The sequence below is a fragment of the Cajanus cajan genome, chromosome 5 (genome assembly GCF_000230855.2).
Source record: "Cajanus cajan strain Asha chromosome 5, NIPB_CcT2T_4, whole genome shotgun sequence".
Lineage (NCBI taxonomy): Eukaryota > Viridiplantae > Streptophyta > Magnoliopsida > Fabales > Fabaceae > Cajanus > Cajanus cajan.
Genome location: NC_138521.1, coordinates 52,512,161 through 52,529,559, shown reverse-complemented (window position 1 = coordinate 52,529,559; position 17,399 = coordinate 52,512,161). Strand labels below are relative to the sequence as shown.

Sequence of the window (17,399 nt, the reverse complement as noted above, 5' to 3'; positions counted from 1 at the left end):
CTATTTTTTAAGAGAAATAAATGCATAATAATTATAATAAAAATAACTCCATTAATGAAACTGATAATTGATAAGAAGACACGTTATGCAGTTACCTTACTTTATCAGAAATGGTTAAAACCTCTAACACCAATATTATTCCTCTTAATGTTTTACTATAATGAGTTGAGCGTGTTTTCCTGCAACCATGTCTTCCTCAGTTGATTGGTGAAGTTGCTGGTTGGTACTCTCAGAAGAAGGGTAGTGTTGGAATATTAACCTTTGGAGAAGTGGCAACAGAAAGGTTCATTGACCTTTTTCGAGAGGCTTACTTGTGGTCCGTAACTGCTGATGGCAACTATTCAGTGGTCACAAGAAGCACCCTCCAAAGCCAGCACTTAAACCTCCCTCTTCCTTTTTCTTCCCATCTTCACCCTCCTCATCTCTCTTCACCCTTCTATTTGTTAACAATGCAATAAGAGGAGAACGGAGAAAGCTTCAGCAATGGAATTCAAGAAGCATTTTCTTTTATGCCAAGGTAGTGAAAATGGCTCTGGAGCAATTTTTCTTAATATCTTTTTTTTTGTGTGCATGCCAGTTCTCTCTCGGATCAAGGGTTCACCTTTTTTGCTTCTTTGAGTTTTGTACTTTTTGGATTAGAATATGTGCATGCATGTCTACCCATTTGAGCTTCCTGCTTGTATTATTGATTCACTATTGTGAACAGCTTGCCTGGCCCAATTTTTGTTGTAAAGTTTTCTTCTTTTGTTTTGTTACCATTTGTGATGGCTGAGCTTTTCTTTTTGGTATTCATGAGATCTTAATTACCGGGATGGGATATTTGCCTGTTTTCTGTTCTGTGAAAAGTGGCATCTGCCAATGAGATCTTGGCAATACAAAAGGAGGGGCTTTTGATTCTGTTTTGTGTAGAAAATATTCCTAAAAAAAAAAAAATTGTGGAACCTGTTGTTTGTGATTTACCAGCTGTCATTGGTGATCAAAGGGCATGCCAGTTTTGATCTGAATCTTGTTCTGGGGGTGATCTTTAGATGGCATGCTACTATGCTAGTGTTCTGCATTATCTGTTAGCTATTTGGGAACTGTTTTTACCATTTAAACAAATTTAAGTGTGCCATAATGTTCTGTAATCTTATGCTGAAGTCTAGCTTACTGAATCAAACTTTTGATCTCATGGTTGTGCTGAAGGAATTGGATGCTGATAAGTGGTATTCATTGATCTGTTACTTTCTGTGGGAGACTGAGAAACGATGCCAAGCCAGCTATGGTTTGCACTGCCAATGATTTACAAGAGTGGAAAGATTTTCCCAAAGGACTCAAGGTTCTTCTCCTTGAGGGAGACAGCGTTTCTGCTGCTGAGGTAAGGGCAAAGCTTGAGGCCATGGACTATAATGGTAAGACTTTTTGGATTCCTTCTATTTGTTTTGACATGTCTCACTTCTTTATCTACATCTTAAAATTCCCACTTATGGCCCATACCCCATAGTGGTAAAGTTGGTCCCCATCTATGGCATCTTGCAAAGTGACATTGCTTTAGAATCCTTGTATGGTTATTTGTAAAATTGTGGTCTCAGATCTTAGTTGCTCAGTGGAGTCTAGAAAATTTGACAGATTTTATTTGCACTTTGGAGCCTAGGAAATTTGAAAGAATTAATACCTTTTACCTTTTTTTCAATGCTCAACGTTCTCATTCATTTTTTCTTTACATCTTATGAAGCTGCTAAAGTTCTCATTTGTGCTTCAACTATAAGTGTTTTCAAAAGTGAATATGGTCTAAATTGTAAAGATATAAAGTAGAAAAGAATTCAGTTATCTGATTCACAGGGTCTAAATTGTAAAGATATGAAGCATAAAAGAATTGTCAGTTATCTGACTCTGAACTATTGAGTCTATATTATTTATGCATATTCAGTGGCTTTTCAGTTGCCAAGCCAATATGGATTAGTTGGTTGCTGAAGACAGGAATCTTTTATTAAAAACAAAAGTTTTCATGAACAAGTTTACCGAAATTATATCTTATGGCTTAGGGATTAGCGTAAGTACAATTTGTTTTTTATTGAAGTCACATGGTTCTTTTACTCTGCTCCTTGTCTCCTGCATCTCCCACATTCTTGTTTCCTGCACATGCCTGTCCTCTATCAAATTTTTTAGTAAGCTTCTGAGTTTATGTACAGTTTCCACATTCTGTGATGAGAATGAAGCCTTGTCAGCGATCTCAAGTAGATCTGAAAGCTTCCACATTGCCATAGTGGAGGTAATGAACTTTCATTTTCTATATAAATGAAATATCATATGCAGTAATTGTAAAATTTAAAAATAGAAAACAAACATCAAAATGACATTATCTTGTATGCTTTTGTGTTGAAAATAAAGTGAACATCTTTGAGGAGGAATGATACTCCCGACTATTATTCGTTGCTGCCAAACTTTAGGCAAAAAAAAATGTAATTTTTTCCAAGGCATAACATGTCTTGAAACTTTTGAAATGCTAGTCATGAGGGATGACTTTTATCATCCTATACATTTTGCTCATATAATAATCATGAGAATTATTGTATCTCTTTGTCCAAGTTCTATATCTTAATCTTGTGATTGTTAAAATAATACAGCTTTGATGATGTCCTTTTTAACCATATTCATTCATCCTAATTGCAGGTGAGTTCAAGCAGTAATCAGGGAGGTTTCAAATTTCTTGAGAATGCCAAGGACTTGCCAACCATTAGTAAGTACATAGACCAACACCTAATTCGCGGGCATAAGTTTTTTTTTTTTTAAATCTCCAGTGTTTACTCTGTTTTAATGGCCTTTAAAAGTCAATTATCTAGTCTAAAAGATGAACCAAAACCAGTTGCACCAGAGACCAAAGTTCAATCTTTGCTATCACATATTACATAGCATTTGGATAATAGTAATATTCTTTTTTCTTTTCTCTTTCATATGTCTTGTGATTGTTGATTGCTGTTGCTTTTATACCTGCAACCATTTGTTTTATAGTAGCTTTTACCTATTGAAATTGATGAATGGTCTAGAAGAGAGCATGACATGGAAAATATAGGGAAGGTTTACTTCAAGGCTATTTTCTGCTAATTATAAATTTTCTAACCCTTGATACTTCCAATTTTTTATGTAGTGACTTCAAACAATCATTGCTTGAACACCATGATGAAGTGCATAGCGGTAAGATTTTAGTTTTTCCATCCCAATTATTTATAGGTCAATATCTGATTATGCTACATTCCTTGAACTAACATAACTTCAATCTTGTATTTCATTGTTTTGTGTTTTTCTTTAAGTCTAGCTTTTGATTCATTCAAATTATTGACCAAAGTTTGAACTTCTCCTTTAAAATCAGTCCACTGATAACTTATTTGGATTTTCAGTTCAATATTTGCCCAAAATATGATCTTTAACTCTTCTGACAGAGTACATTTTCATTCTGTACTGATTGTTAATGCATACTTCTTGACTCTTTGGTCCATTTTATTTTTTAAGCTTGGTGCAGTTGAGTTCCTCAGCAAGCCACTCTCTGAGGATAAGCTCAGAAATATCTGGCAGCATGTGGTTCACAAGGTATGCTAATAACTTGATATTGATGATATTACAATGGCATTAACCATAACATAATATGATCAAAATAGTTTCTCATGTGGTTGAACTCAAGCAGGCATTCAGCGCTGGGGCAAGCGTACTGTGTGAATCACTTAAACCAGTCAAGGAATCTGTTGTGTCCATGTTGCAGCTCAAAACAGACAATGAACAACATGAAAGTGGAGTATCCATTGATATAGAGAAAGTATACAGGTTTACTGATAATGATCATGAGCAGTCTCCTGGAAATGATAAATATCCAGCTCCTTCAACCCCACAATTAAGGCAAGGAACAAGATTGTTGGACGATGGTGATTGCCAAGAGCAGACTAATTGCTCAACAGAGAAAGAAAGTGGGGAAAATGATGGAGAATCTAAATCTGTCGAAACTACATGTGGAAATTTGGAGAGCAATGAACAATTTAGGCAAGGGACAAGATTGTTGGAAGATGGTGATTGCCAAGAGCAGATTAATTGCTCAGCAGAGAAAGAATGTGGGGAACATGATGGAGAATCTAAATCTGTCGAAACTACATGTGGTAATTTGAATGCTGAAACTGAAAGTACTCCTCAGCAAAGGAATTCTGAAACTACTTTGGCTAAGGAGGAAGTGGATTTAGTTGATGCTACCAAGGGTGAGACTGTTGCTTCTCTGCATGCACAAAAAAGAAAAGTTCTAAGCAACACTGATAGAAATATCAAATCTCCAAATAAAGCAGGTGTTCATAGTGATGCATGTGAGATCAGAACAAATCGGAAAAAGATGAAAGTAAGCTGCTTTATGACTGTTCATTCTTCTTACAATCTTTCTGTTCCTCTAACCCTTTTGCCCATACTGTTTTCTTGCAAATTACAATGACTGTGGCACACAACTGAAAGATATTTCCAAACTTTTTGTTTAATCTGTTGATATTCTCAATTTATAGTGTATGCATTCATGATTATGAACATGAAGTGGAGATATGTCTGAGCTTAATCAGTAATGGAATTGTCAAATCTTAACTAGTCTTTGATTTGAAATCTAGGAAATACTCTTTCCAAGAAGTTACAGTTTTGGTACTTGTTTTTGGCCTCAGGTAGACTGGACGCCTGAACTGCACAAAAAATTTGTGAAGGCAGTGGAGCAACTAGGCATTGATCAAGCCATTCCTTCTAGAATATTGGAGTTAATGAAAGTGGAGGGCTTGACAAGGCATAATGTGGCAAGCCATCTTCAGGTCATTATTTACATTATTGATTATGGACTTGTTTAGATAAACTTTTCTTGAAGTATTTCTAGAAGAAAAAAAATATAAAAAAATAATGAAATAAATTTCTACATGAACTAAAACTAGTTTATGAATAAATTAAAAATAAGTTTTTTGGAGAAGCTAGTATGAGAGGGCTTCTATTTATAAAGAAACTTATCTCATTTTTCTTTTCTATTTTTACCTCCTATAAGTGTTTCTGGAAAAGTTTATTCAAACAGACCCTATATGATTCATTAGTTTCTTATTTATCAACAACTGTAAGCAGAGTAGCTATTTTTCAACACCTCATCTGGTACTGGCAATAGAAAGTGGATATTGATATCTTCCTTGCTAGCTAAGACTTGATAAGTTCTTTTTTGCATGAAACAGAAGTATAGAATGCATAAGAGACAAATCTTGCCCAAGGAAGAAGATAGGAAATGGTTGAATCCAAGAGAAAAGAGCTATTGTGTTCAAAGACCAATTATGGCATTTCCTCCATATCATTCAAATCACACCCTTCCTTTGGCTCCTGTATATCCTATGTGGGGACAATCTGGAAATCAAACGGCTGGCATGCAGATCTGGGGCTCTCCTGGTTATCCCATGTGGCAGCCTACTGCTGAAAGTTGGCACTGGAAACCATTTCCAGGGGTAATATTTGTGTTTCTGAATTCAAAAATGAGGATATGAAGTTTTTCTTCTATATTATTGTTAGCAAACTTTGCTCTTTGGCTTGTGTTGTAGAAATTATGTTTATCTATGCCATTTGACTTGCGATCACTTGATATTGCAGGTGCATGCAGATGCATGGGGCTGCCCAGTGTTACCAGTACCACCTCCTCAAGCTCCTTGTTTTCCCTACTCTCAGGTGAGAATCATCAAACTGAAGATCTTAACTTAGTATCTATGCTATTTTGCATGCTAATGGTTAATGTGTCTATGCCTGCATAGTTCATTCTTGCTAGTTATTTATCAGAGTGATACTAATCAGATATTTCTCATCAAACCTTAGAATATGCCTGCGTTGCTCAATGCTGATATGGTGAATCATACGTTTAGCATGTCACAAAGTTCCTTTGAGCATCATCCGGTAATGCAATACTTTCATTTCAGTTTTTTTCTACTCTATCATATGGTGAGATAACTGGCCACTGGCCAGTCACCAGTTCATACGTACATACATTCTTGTTGGTTTTCTGCGAACCTCTGTTAAGTCCATCTTGAGATGAAACTCTACCTAAAAGCCTTTAAAAGATTAAAAATCAGGAAAACTTGAGTGCTTTCTACTCCCTTGGTAGAATTGCAACATATATATTGGGGACCTTGAGAAGGTGCGAAATGTTTCTCTACTAGGCATGCATCTTACAAGTTACAATAGACTTAAGTCTTGTTTAGATAAATTTCTCGGTAAACACTTATCAGAACAAGAGAAGGAAATAAGATAAAATTAGTTTATGTTTAAGTTGATTTTAGTTTATATTCATTTTACCTCTTTTTTTTTTTTTTCTTTCTCGTCAGTATTTATTGAGAAATTTATCTGAGTAGAGTCTTAGAAATGACAATCATCTAAATGTCGATGCTTTTGAAGAGTTGGAAAAGACCATGTATCTTGTGTCCAATCAATCTTGTTAGTTTCTATCAATCTCCTTTGAGTGCTGAATCAAGTGGTAGTTCAAATCAAACTTGCATGGGAACAGGCCTGAACTTGTTGAGTCTTAAGACTTAAATAGTTAACTAATTCAACTAGTGTCCGAGTAAAAGTGCAAACTCCCCATGATCTCTCACCATGCATGCATGCAGGCAGAGGAGGTGGTTGACAAGGTTGTGAAAGAGGCAATAAGCAAGCCATGGCTACCCTTGCCCTTGGGACTCAAACCTCCATCCACAGATAGTGTGTTGGTTGAGCTTTCAAGGCAAGGCATTTGCAGCATCCCTCCTAAGGGTTCAAACTCTGGCTGACACCAAAGAAAGAGCGGTTCTGATGGTGACCAACTACCAGGGTCCACCACACCCTGTTGAAATAATTTTTGTGTTTCTCAAATGTATGAGGTTTCAACTAGTAGTTTGGTGGGAATAGGAGTTGGGACCATTTGTTTTGCCTTAGTTGGTCCCAATACCCCCACAACCAATTTAAGTTCTCTCCTATGCTGTTTTTACAATACCATGATGCAACAAACCAAGTAGACATTGTTCCTATCCGAAGCTTCATGCCAAAAATAAATGAAGAGAAAAGTCAGGTGCTTTAATGCTGTGCAGGACACCCGTTAGGTTGAGAAATGGCCACGCATCGTTTGACACAATTTTGTGGTTGTAAATACATGCAAACTTGTGACGGGGTTATTGTTGTAAATGTGGTGATTTTTGGGGGGCATAAAGTAATAACAATGGTCCATAACAGTAATTTTTGGGGGGGGCCTCTTTTTGTGTTGTTGGGTGTGGGGTACCTAATAATAATTCAGAGGATAGGATGCACGTTGTGAATAATAAAGATGAGTACACCACTTTGACGGATGCTGACTCTCTACATCAATTTGTTCCCATGTTTGCCTAAATTTAGAATTGACTTGTTTCAAATTCATTCATCAATTTTACTTTTTCAGCTTTTTAACAAAGACAATTGTTAATAGGTATTTTAATGAGTAGGCACTTTTTTTATGTAACCAATAAGATCTAGGACAGACGGTAAATTGTTGGATATCTTAAATATGTTATTAGGTATTTGTTCTTTTGTATGGAGAAAATTTTAATTATTAATAATATGCTTAATGCAAACTGAAAATAACACTCTTTGGTTCAAGAGAGAAAAGGAAAAATAAATTAATGAAGTGAAAAAGGGATTAAAAGTACCCTTTGTTTGGTATGGTCAAAACTGGAGAATTATATCCATGTAATGTAAATTTCAATAGAGGTCGGGGCGAAAATAAATAAGATCGAGCGGGCAATTTATCATGCATGAAAATTTTTATTAACTGTTCTATATTATAAGAATAAAAAATACTAATTTTGTGTATATTAAGTAAATTAGTTATCTGTATTAAATCTTATTAATTTTGCAATATTCTTTTTAAATTGTTCTGATTATAAATGTGAAAAGAAGTAATATAACTGAAAAATGGTAAATTCTCTGACGGACCATTTAAAGAAGTGGTGCATGGGTGGTGAATGAATAATGACCGTAGATTAAGTGTTAAGAAAAGTAAACGGTTGAGATTTAATTTAATGAGTAAGTTTTAACAATTGCAGAGTAGTCCCTTGAGATTTTTTATTGAGGGACATTTTGTATTGTGTTTAGGGTTTCATTTAGCATGTGGGGGTGTTACGATTGTCTGGGTAGTTTGTTGGCAACCATGGTTGAAGTAGGGCGGCTGACGGTGGTGGTGTTTTGTTTGTCGCAGTCCGCAACCCCTTTGAACATCCGTTTGAGTGACATGGTTGAAGTAGGGCGGTTGACGGTGATGGTGTTTTGTTTGTCGCAGTTAGCAACCCCTGTGAACATCCGTTTGAGTGATTTTTTAGATCTAAATAAATGGGTTGTAAAGAACGAAGTGTTTTGCAAATGACAAAGGCATTATGCATTATTGGTCGGTATTTTACTTTCCGTGAGGCGGAGATTTGAGGTAAAGGGTTTGTTGATTGTGGAGTCTGAATAGCGGATTGATGATGGGTGATTTTTTGTTTTAGTTGTTTGTTAACATTGTTGTTTGGTTGTGATACCTTTTTTTTAAATTGTAATTTGAAGATAGCATATGTGGTTGTTATACCTTTTTTGGTTTAGTTGATCCCTGATTTTGTGTGTATACGTTTGTATTGTTGTATGTGGCCCCATAGATTGTTAAACTCAAAATTTGATTAGTTGAAGCAGAGAATGTAGAGACACAGCTACAGCTTAAAGAAGTTGAACATCCAATATTGGGGATTTTTTGTTTTAGTTGTTTGTTAACATTTTTGTTTGGTTGTGATACCTTTTTTTTAAATTGTAATTTGAAGATAGCATATGTGGTTGTTATACCTTTTTTGGTTTAGTTGATCCCTGATTTTGTGTGTATACGTTTGTATTGCTGTATGTGGCCCCATAGATTGTTAAACACAAAATTTGATTAGTTGAAGCAGAGAATGCAGAGACACAGCTGCAGCTTAAAGAAGGTGGACTAAGTAGGTAGACTTTATGAGGAAGTGGTGGTGATGGTTAGGTGTTTGTGGTGTTTGTGTAATCCTTAATGTTGTGAATTGTTGTAGAATGTTGGGTTTGTTAACAAAATACAAATTTTGTCATAGTTGATGAATGACAATTGTAGCAGAATACGTTATTTTGAGGTCTGTAATTAATAATTACAAGAGTCGTGGCCAAATGAATTCATGGTTTAAGGAGAATGGTGTTTAAAACTCAGGTTCATTATATTTGTCTGCTTAAAGAACCATTGATTAGGAATTATAAATGATATGTAGCAGTTTGATGAAATGAAAATATGTATTTGTTAGTTGATATTCTATGTTTATTTGTTGAAACGTGAAATTGAACAGATTAGTTAGTATGGATTTGGTATGGGAAGTATAAATTTTTTGGTTTGGTTATGTGAAACATGATAGATATGTTATAGTTATGGTCATTTGTGTTGTAAGGTGTGGTTTAAGTTAGTATGTGGTTTTAGTTGAAGATCATTTAGGATGTAAAACATTTAGAAATGACAGTGCTGGTTGCACGTATTTTGGGTGATGTGGAGAATTGAATGTGATTAGTGTATGTTAGATTTAGAATATATTGGTTTGTTAAATTTTGATAGTTGGTAACCGTGTATGGATTTGTGCATGTTTGTAGCAGATGAAATTGGTGTTTAGGTATTGATTGGAAGTTGTTAATTGCATAAATACTGGTTTAATAATGTCAGTATGGAATACTTATTAAAAGCATGTGATTAAAAATGGATTCGTGTGTTTTTGGATGTAGAATATAATAAAAATCATGTTTAAATAGTACATTAAAATTATAATTATATTTGATTAATTGCATAATATAAATCACAAAATATGAAACACAAAAATGTGATTGTTTTTGGGTGAGTCTTAGAAAGTTGCGAAGAAAGATAGAATTACATTGGATCTGTTGCAATATATGTATCCAAAAAAGGAATCAAAAAATAATTGGGCCAAGTGATACAATTTTTTTGTTGCAGAATAAGGATAAAAAAATGTGCAGCCCAGCCGATGATATTAATCCGAAAGGTGTAGGTTCATTCGTCAAGTTGTTTTGTTGAATTGAAGTTATGATAGTCCAATACTTTGACAGAATTCTGCAGCTCTCATGTGGATGGTGCGTTTACATTCATTATGATCACCGGAAACCAAATCTAACGCAATTTTCATTCGAACAGTTTCTTCATCAAGGCTCTGAAAATGTTACATTGTTTGACATATATTAATATGCATAAGTAAAATAAAATGAAATTTCAAATGTATTGCATTATTTGCTCACCACTTTGATTAAGTTTGGTTGAAATGCATATTCCATATCCATCCATTGTAAAACCCAAATAATAGAGTTGTTACTGTTATGCATTGGAAAAAAAATTTGTGAATATAAAATTCATTACGAAAAAAAAATGTAAAGTAAAATAGTATTGGAATAGTATTGGTTACCTATGTCCACAATTTGGAACTGCTCTTCCTTGCAAAATCTCCCAGCTTTCTCCATGTACTAATTCTTTAACAAAATGTTGAGGAAAAAAACTTGATTCCATCATTTGTATTATGACGTTGGACTGAAAGAGGAAAATAGTATGTGACAAATTGATAGTGAAGTTAGGATGGTTGATTTATTTGGAGTTAATTCTGACATACTATTCGCATCATGTTGTGACGTCTACCAGCCATTCTTTCCTCCTTCAGATAAGAATCCAAATGGTATATTACATTGTCTTCTAAGCTAAGAACCATCAAATACCAGTGTCCGCTATATTCCTCAATTGGCACATATATCTATGAACACAAAAATGTTGTATTTAAATGTAGTTAAATAAATAGTTTTGTATTTGATTTGAAAGAAATATGGAATGGAGTATACATATTTTAATTTTTTATATGGTTTCATCCAGTGTTTGGCATATGTTTCCAATAGGTCTTCAATTGTGTCTCCTTCAATGATAGCTCTCTGGAAATATGACAATTTGGATACATGTTATTAGGTGTAGTAAGGAAGGAAAATTAATGATGAAAATGTTGATAATAGATGTTATATAAAGTTGATAATTGTACATTAAAAAGAAATGATAATTAAATTTACAGTATTTTAGTGTAAAAGTTATATGATAATATTTACAAATTGTGAAAATTATTAGTCAGAAAAGAAAAGTAAACTGTATTTGGTTGTGGAGTTGGAAAAAAAAAAGAATTCTTACAAGAATAATAACAATGAAAGGTTACCGCAAATTCAGGAGGAAGAGACCAAATGGTTTGGTCAGTAATCTTGTCCTGCATATGAGTGATCTTCATTGACATCCAAGCAACAACCTAATGAGGTTAGAGAGCAGAAAGGCTAATGAGTAATGTTGTAAATGATTAAACATTATGAAATATTAAATTTATATGTATACCTGACGTTTGATTTTATTTCCAGGACTTAAACATTGTAATTGTTGTCTTGTAACCTCTGTGTAATTCATTTTTAGGAGTACTTCACTAGAACAAAAGAAATAGAAAAATAAGTAAACAAAAAATAAAAAAATTGTAGTTGTAAATATTTAATACATTATGAAAGAGTTATGAAAATGGTAACCTGAGTTTATAGTCAGGGTAAAAAATATAGGTGCAAAGTAGTAATTCTTCTTTTGTTAATGCCATGTCTTGGGTAGGCCTAAAAATTGAGTTGATTTTCTGCAATAGACATGTGTTAGAGGAGTTGAATTAAAAAAAATTGTAAATGTAAAGATTTTTACCCGTGGCAAAATGTGCCCTACAGCAACTAGACCATCTAACTCATCATCACTTGATGGTATATCTTGCACATCTGTCTTGTTTGGTTGTTGAACCTGCTTTTTTGCATCCTGTGTTAACTCAGTTGGTATGTTAGGGTTTTTAACATTGGTTTGTGCAGCTGAGTCGTTAAATGTCAAGTTTCTGTATACATTGGATGGCAACGCTGACTCCAATGAGCCTTCGTTAATTGTTGGCTAAAAAAACAGGAATTGTAGTTTTAGTGCAATGGAAAAACTAATTTCATTGACAAGTAATTGAATGTATTATAAAGAAAATGTAAAGTTAAGTATACATACGACCTTCCGTTTGAGTGGAATGGAAAAACTACTATTTTCATTGTAGTTGGGTGGTTGGGTTGACTGACGATGATGAACTTCCAGTTGAATTGCATTCGTCTTGTTCGAAGATGAATATCCAACTATATTGTTATTGCTCAAAATGCTTTTACCAATCATCTTACGCTTACTTGGTCTTGTATCAACTTGATTCAGAATGTGTGACTGATTGATAAATTTCCGTTGGGATTGCTTTGTCAATGGAGATGAATTCCGAGAATATATTCGCTTAGGTGTGGTGTTCAGTCCAGTATCTGGAATTGTTGTTGTTAATGTTGGAGAATTTTGTTGAACATTCATTGAGCGAGAAATTGCAGTCATAGTTATGTCTCTTGTAATATTAATTTGAGACTCAATCTTTGCAAGCTTCGTATGTATTTCATTTTGTTTTTTCTCCATTTCCTGCAGACGATCATTAACACCCTATAAAAGAAGTTTGTAAAAAAATGAAGTTAGTATATATGATTGAGGTTGTTGCGTAAAGAAAAAACTATAAAATGTTTGATGGCAAACCTGACTGATGTTAGAAATGAGTTTTGTTGCGGAGTATATGGCCTGAATAGTTTTGTCAAGAAGCAGTAGTTCAAGTGCAGTCTACAAAATCAAGCATTAAATGGTTTGAGCATATATATGTACATAATGACAACGATTTTTGAGATGTAGTAGAATAAAGAGTATTACCTTGGAATGATTTTCATGTTGTTTGGTTGTGTCAGGATTATTCGTTAAAGCAATAACTTCTATTGGCCTGTATAAAAAGTATTGTTTAGGAAGCATCCAACTTCCATGAATGAATATAAGTGATTTACAATAAATGCATTGTTAAACTAACCCAAAAGAAGTGGAAGTGGTTTCAAAGGCTTCAGCATTTGCTGACGACGTAATGGTTGGACTTTTTTTTGTTGAAGGCCCTGCCATTTCAATAGTAGTTGGTTCTATGTTCATGCGGTTGGCATTAGGAGAAGCCATAGCAAGTGGTGAACAATGTAGTTTATTTGTGTGTAAAGGAATATAAGTGTGCTTATTTATCGTAATTGAGATTTGATTTTATTAAAAATAAAAAAAAAACTAGACTTAGGCTTAATAATGAAATGCATTAATAGTTGATTGAATGTTTGACATGCACTGAGGGAAGAATTTATTGCAAGCAGCAGTGATATTATTATTTTGTAACAAATGTGTGCTATTTTTGTACCGTAAAGCGTAATAATTAAATTTATTAATTTATTTAATTGATCTAATCTTTTGTGACAGCTACTGTGATATGGTGATTGGTGAACTATATGCATGTCATGTGTCTAATGACAACAGAGTAGTGCTGTTTAATTTATTTTATGATTTCCAAAAAGCCTTCAGTGATGTTGTAAGTTGTTCATTTATTTTGTTGACACGCAAACATATTCATGAGAGGGAGGGAAACAGCTGTGTTGGCAATTTAATGAGGCTCCTCGGCAAAGTAAAACGTTCATCAAACGACGTAACACCGTCCATCATTAACCTGCTTTGCTTGGGGTTCCGTTTTGACAAGTTTTAGTATATCAATTTAGTTTGATAAAAGTTAATATAAATAGATGAAAATTATAATTTTAAATAGTGAAAATTTTCTGTCTGATAGATAACAAATTTGATATTAATTTGATGTTTGTAGTCTAAAAATGTACAATTTTTCATTATGATACTTCTTTATATAACAGTTTATAATAAAAATTAATATAACAATAATTTGATAGAAGAATGAAATACAATATTTTTGCCATTTGGTAAATGAATTGGTAATTTATTTATTATAACAAAATTTGTATTTTAAAAAAAATATATATATAACATTTTATACAAACAAGTCATTATTATGAGAAACCGTAAATGTTAAACGCTACATACAAATTATTAATTTATACTGTTTAGAATAAAAGTTTTTTAGTTATGGAATTTTATTATTGAAATTTTATGTTTTTATGAATATATAATATTGGTTATTTTTGGAAGTAAAATATTAAAAATACAATTGTTAAATAAAACATATTAAATTTATATATGTTGTAATAATATATATTAAATTATTTGTTAACATTAAAGGCTTTAGTGATATAAATTAGGGTAACTACACGGATCCAGATTCTCTGACTTTGGGAAAATAAAGTTATGGTAACTTAATACATCTCAACCGTTAGATGTATAAAAATAAATCAGATTGTGACACGTGTACAATATATATTTTAACTTAAATGTACACGTGTGACAATGTGATGATTTATTACAAATCTAATGGTTGAAATGTATTAAGTTACCCTAACTTTCCCTCCACAAAGTCAGGGGATCCATTTCGGTAACTACATACTTCAATTAAGAGTACACACATGTACAATGCACTATTCATGACTTCGTAAGGCAGCATATGACAATTTTAGTAATATTTAATAATAAATTCGCAGAAAATGAAAAGTTAATAATGAAAATAAAACATTAAGTTACAGTGATCGACATTAAAAAACAACATAGTCTTAAAATCCATTAATGTTATGATCATTAAATCATATATCCTTTTGAATGACCTGAAACAAACATGGAACAAACAATTACAAAAAAATATTAATTGGTTTATATTAAATATTAAAATGTTATTAAGTTATACTTTCAGTGCGTATACTCACCCGTTGCACATTATTTTGTGTTATGTTCAAAAAGTATGGACCACGAATACGCGCTGGTGCAAAGACGACTATCTGAACAAAATTGAAATAAATTAATTGAACAAATAAGTAAAATTAATTTCATATATTTTGTTATAGTACAAATATTACCTGCTTCAAAACTAAAACACAACCAACGACAATGTGGTGGCCGTATTGTGGGTGTTCTTTTGCTTTATAATGTAAGCTTGCCCCAATCGTTGCAGTTGGGTCCTAAATGAAAGATAATGTTATAATTAAAATGAATACATTGTATTAAGTTTACCAAAGTTTAGGGTTGGTACCTTCAAATTGATTGTATAATTGCCGTTGCCTGTTGGGGTCATGGAGTCGACAAAAGCAACAACAGTTGGAACTCTTTCTAAATTATGGTCTATGTTAATCAATGGTGTCACTTCTGGTAGCCCTATTGTTAATAAACAAAAAATAATAATTTGAAAGTGCGTTGGAATATTTAAAGAGACAGAGGTGAATAATGGAAAAAACCTCTGGATATGACATAATGAAGAGCATAACGCCAGGGTTTAATGTTGAAGGCCATGTTGGCAAGTCGGGCAATATTTGAATGCAGTTGTTGCGTTGTCAAAGGATTATCAGACTGCCTGTTCCTGATCTCAGCTTCAACCAAACCAGCAGGTCCAGGCATAATAGTGGCTATGTTACATGAGGTAAATGTGTCGTCATCATTGTCATCTCCAAGTTCCTCGGGTGGTGGTGATAATGGAGACAATGGTTGTTGTTGTGTAGCCTCAGCCACTTCCTTACCTGCCCTAATCCTTCTCCATTCAGATAGTAGTTGTTGATGTATGATTTCTTCCTCTGAGGGAACTAAGTGTTCGTCCTCATCGCTGTCTGGTACGTAATCCACTCCTCTACGAGACATTTCTAATATAAAAGAAAAAAAAATATGATTCTAATAATATTTATAAATTTTGTAAATTATTTACTATTTATGAAGTTATTGAATTTGGGGTTTAGATATTAAATTTGATGTATGGTTTTTATTTACAATATTTAATAACTACGTTCAGTCGTTCAATATATATATATATATATATATATATATATATATATATATTTATGATATTTATAGTTTTTATTAATTAAATTTAACACGGTATGTACTTTTATTTGAATTAATTAAAGTCATATAGTTTATAATATGTGTAAAATAATATATTTTGAGTATGTTGAGGAATTTTATTAAAAATTATTTAAAGTTGTCATCACATATATTATTTATCTTAACTTGCAATATAACTTATATATAGCAAAAGACATATTTTTTATACTGAAATGTAAAAAGTGAATTTACAATTATTTTATGTTTATGGTTAATAAATTAAGTACGAATTTCGTAAGAATATTCGTTATAATAAATATAGTTTTGTATTTTAAAATTTGGTTGACATACATCACATTTCATTAAACCAATAATGTGAGGATAAACGAGAATATATAATTTTTATATTATACTTACATGTAAAAAGTAGTAGTAAATAGATGATAGTTTTTTGTAACCTGCAAACGAAGAATACAAATATATTCAGAAAATATAAAACAACTATGAATAACTTATATTAATGTCATATAAAGATTATATACATAACATAAAGTGTTACAAAATAAAACTCACAGCAACGAAGTCTACCGGAGAAGACGAAATTAACGCAAACCAACGGAGGAAGAGTTGGTGGAGAGAATGAGATGCATCATGTATAAATAGAGAATGAAATACATTAATGAGTTTCAATGGAATGGTTGGTCAAAGGCTAGTCATAAGTCAGTTGATGCGGCATGTCCCTGGTCAGCAGTCAGATGGTGGTGAGTAGTCACGTCATGCAGCAATAAAAGATCAAAAGGCGCGAAATTGGACATGCGTTTGGTATGTATTTTAAGACAATGGTAGGCAACATGTGCTACACAACACAAGTCAAGTAAATTAACACTTAAGACACTCATATTGCACAACAGCAGAACTATATTAGTACGTGTTAACTAAATTAAACAAGTTTATTAAAATTTAAATTTCATAGGTTGTACAACTGTTAACAGTTTAACAAATTTTGGTTGAATTTATTGTTTAATAATTTCAAACGTAATGTTATAGTACATTTTATACTATTTTAATGAATATAATAAATAACACTATTCGTATATATACACATTATATAAACATGATATATTATGGTATCCATGAAAATTAATAGGTTTTGGTACTTTAAGTTATGTCAACAATTAATATTTCAAAAAATATTTAATATAATAAAAATTTAACATTCAAAATTAATATAACATCAATAAATATAAAACATGAATTAAAAATTAATAATGAAAAGGTAAATTTTCATTACAAATTTTAGTTATATGTGACAGAATAATCAAATATAAAAATAAATTAATATTAATAAAATATTCAAATAAATTAATTAAAAATTATTACAAGTGTTAAATTTATTTATATTATAAATTTAAGAAATTAGCAGCAAAGAATAAGTAAAATGTATTTAGGAAATATTAATATTGAAGTATTTAATTATAATAGATGGTATTAATGTATTATTAAGGTATGATGTATAATACATATA

The 17,399-nt window shown here is 32.3% G+C and overlaps 1 protein-coding gene across 4 annotated transcripts; it reads left to right on the top strand.

The window, feature by feature from the left end:
* Window positions 1-110: 110 nt before the first annotated feature.
* LOC109791214 (two-component response regulator-like APRR2) lies at window positions 111-10,270 on the top strand. 4 transcript variants are annotated; one of them, XM_083075349.1, is made up of 12 exons: window positions 111-517; window positions 1,186-1,391; window positions 2,172-2,251; window positions 2,653-2,719; window positions 3,128-3,174; window positions 3,490-3,567; window positions 3,662-4,354; window positions 4,662-4,802; window positions 5,205-5,468; window positions 5,611-5,685; window positions 5,830-5,907; window positions 9,989-10,270. In XM_083075349.1, exons 2-12 carry the CDS (start codon window positions 1,262-1,264, stop codon window positions 10,067-10,069), a joined length of 1,734 nt encoding a protein of 577 aa, XP_082931475.1. In that variant the 5' UTR covers window positions 111-517; window positions 1,186-1,261; the 3' UTR covers window positions 10,070-10,270. The 4 variants fall into 4 exon arrangements, with proteins under 4 accessions (XP_082931475.1, XP_020206071.1, XP_020206070.1 ...); XM_020350481.3 differs by lacking the exon at window positions 9,989-10,270 and adding an exon at window positions 6,618-7,328 and having other exon boundaries at window positions 113-517; XM_020350482.3 differs by lacking the exons at window positions 5,830-5,907; window positions 9,989-10,270 and adding an exon at window positions 6,618-7,328 and having other exon boundaries at window positions 112-517.
* Window positions 10,271-17,399: the final 7,129 nt, after the last annotated feature.

Excerpts from the sequence above, each read along its gene's own strand:
- LOC109791214 (XM_020350481.3), top strand. The coding sequence starts at position 1,262 with ATGGTTTGCACTGCCAATGATTTACAAGAGTGGAAAGATTTTCCCAAA. Across the intron at positions 3,175-3,489 it reads CCATGATGAAGTGCATAGCG|CTTGGTGCAGTTGAGTTCCT; the intron begins GTAAGATTTTAG and ends TTATTTTTTAAG. Across the intron at positions 5,686-5,829 it reads CTTGTTTTCCCTACTCTCAG|AATATGCCTGCGTTGCTCAA; the intron begins GTGAGAATCATC and ends ATCAAACCTTAG.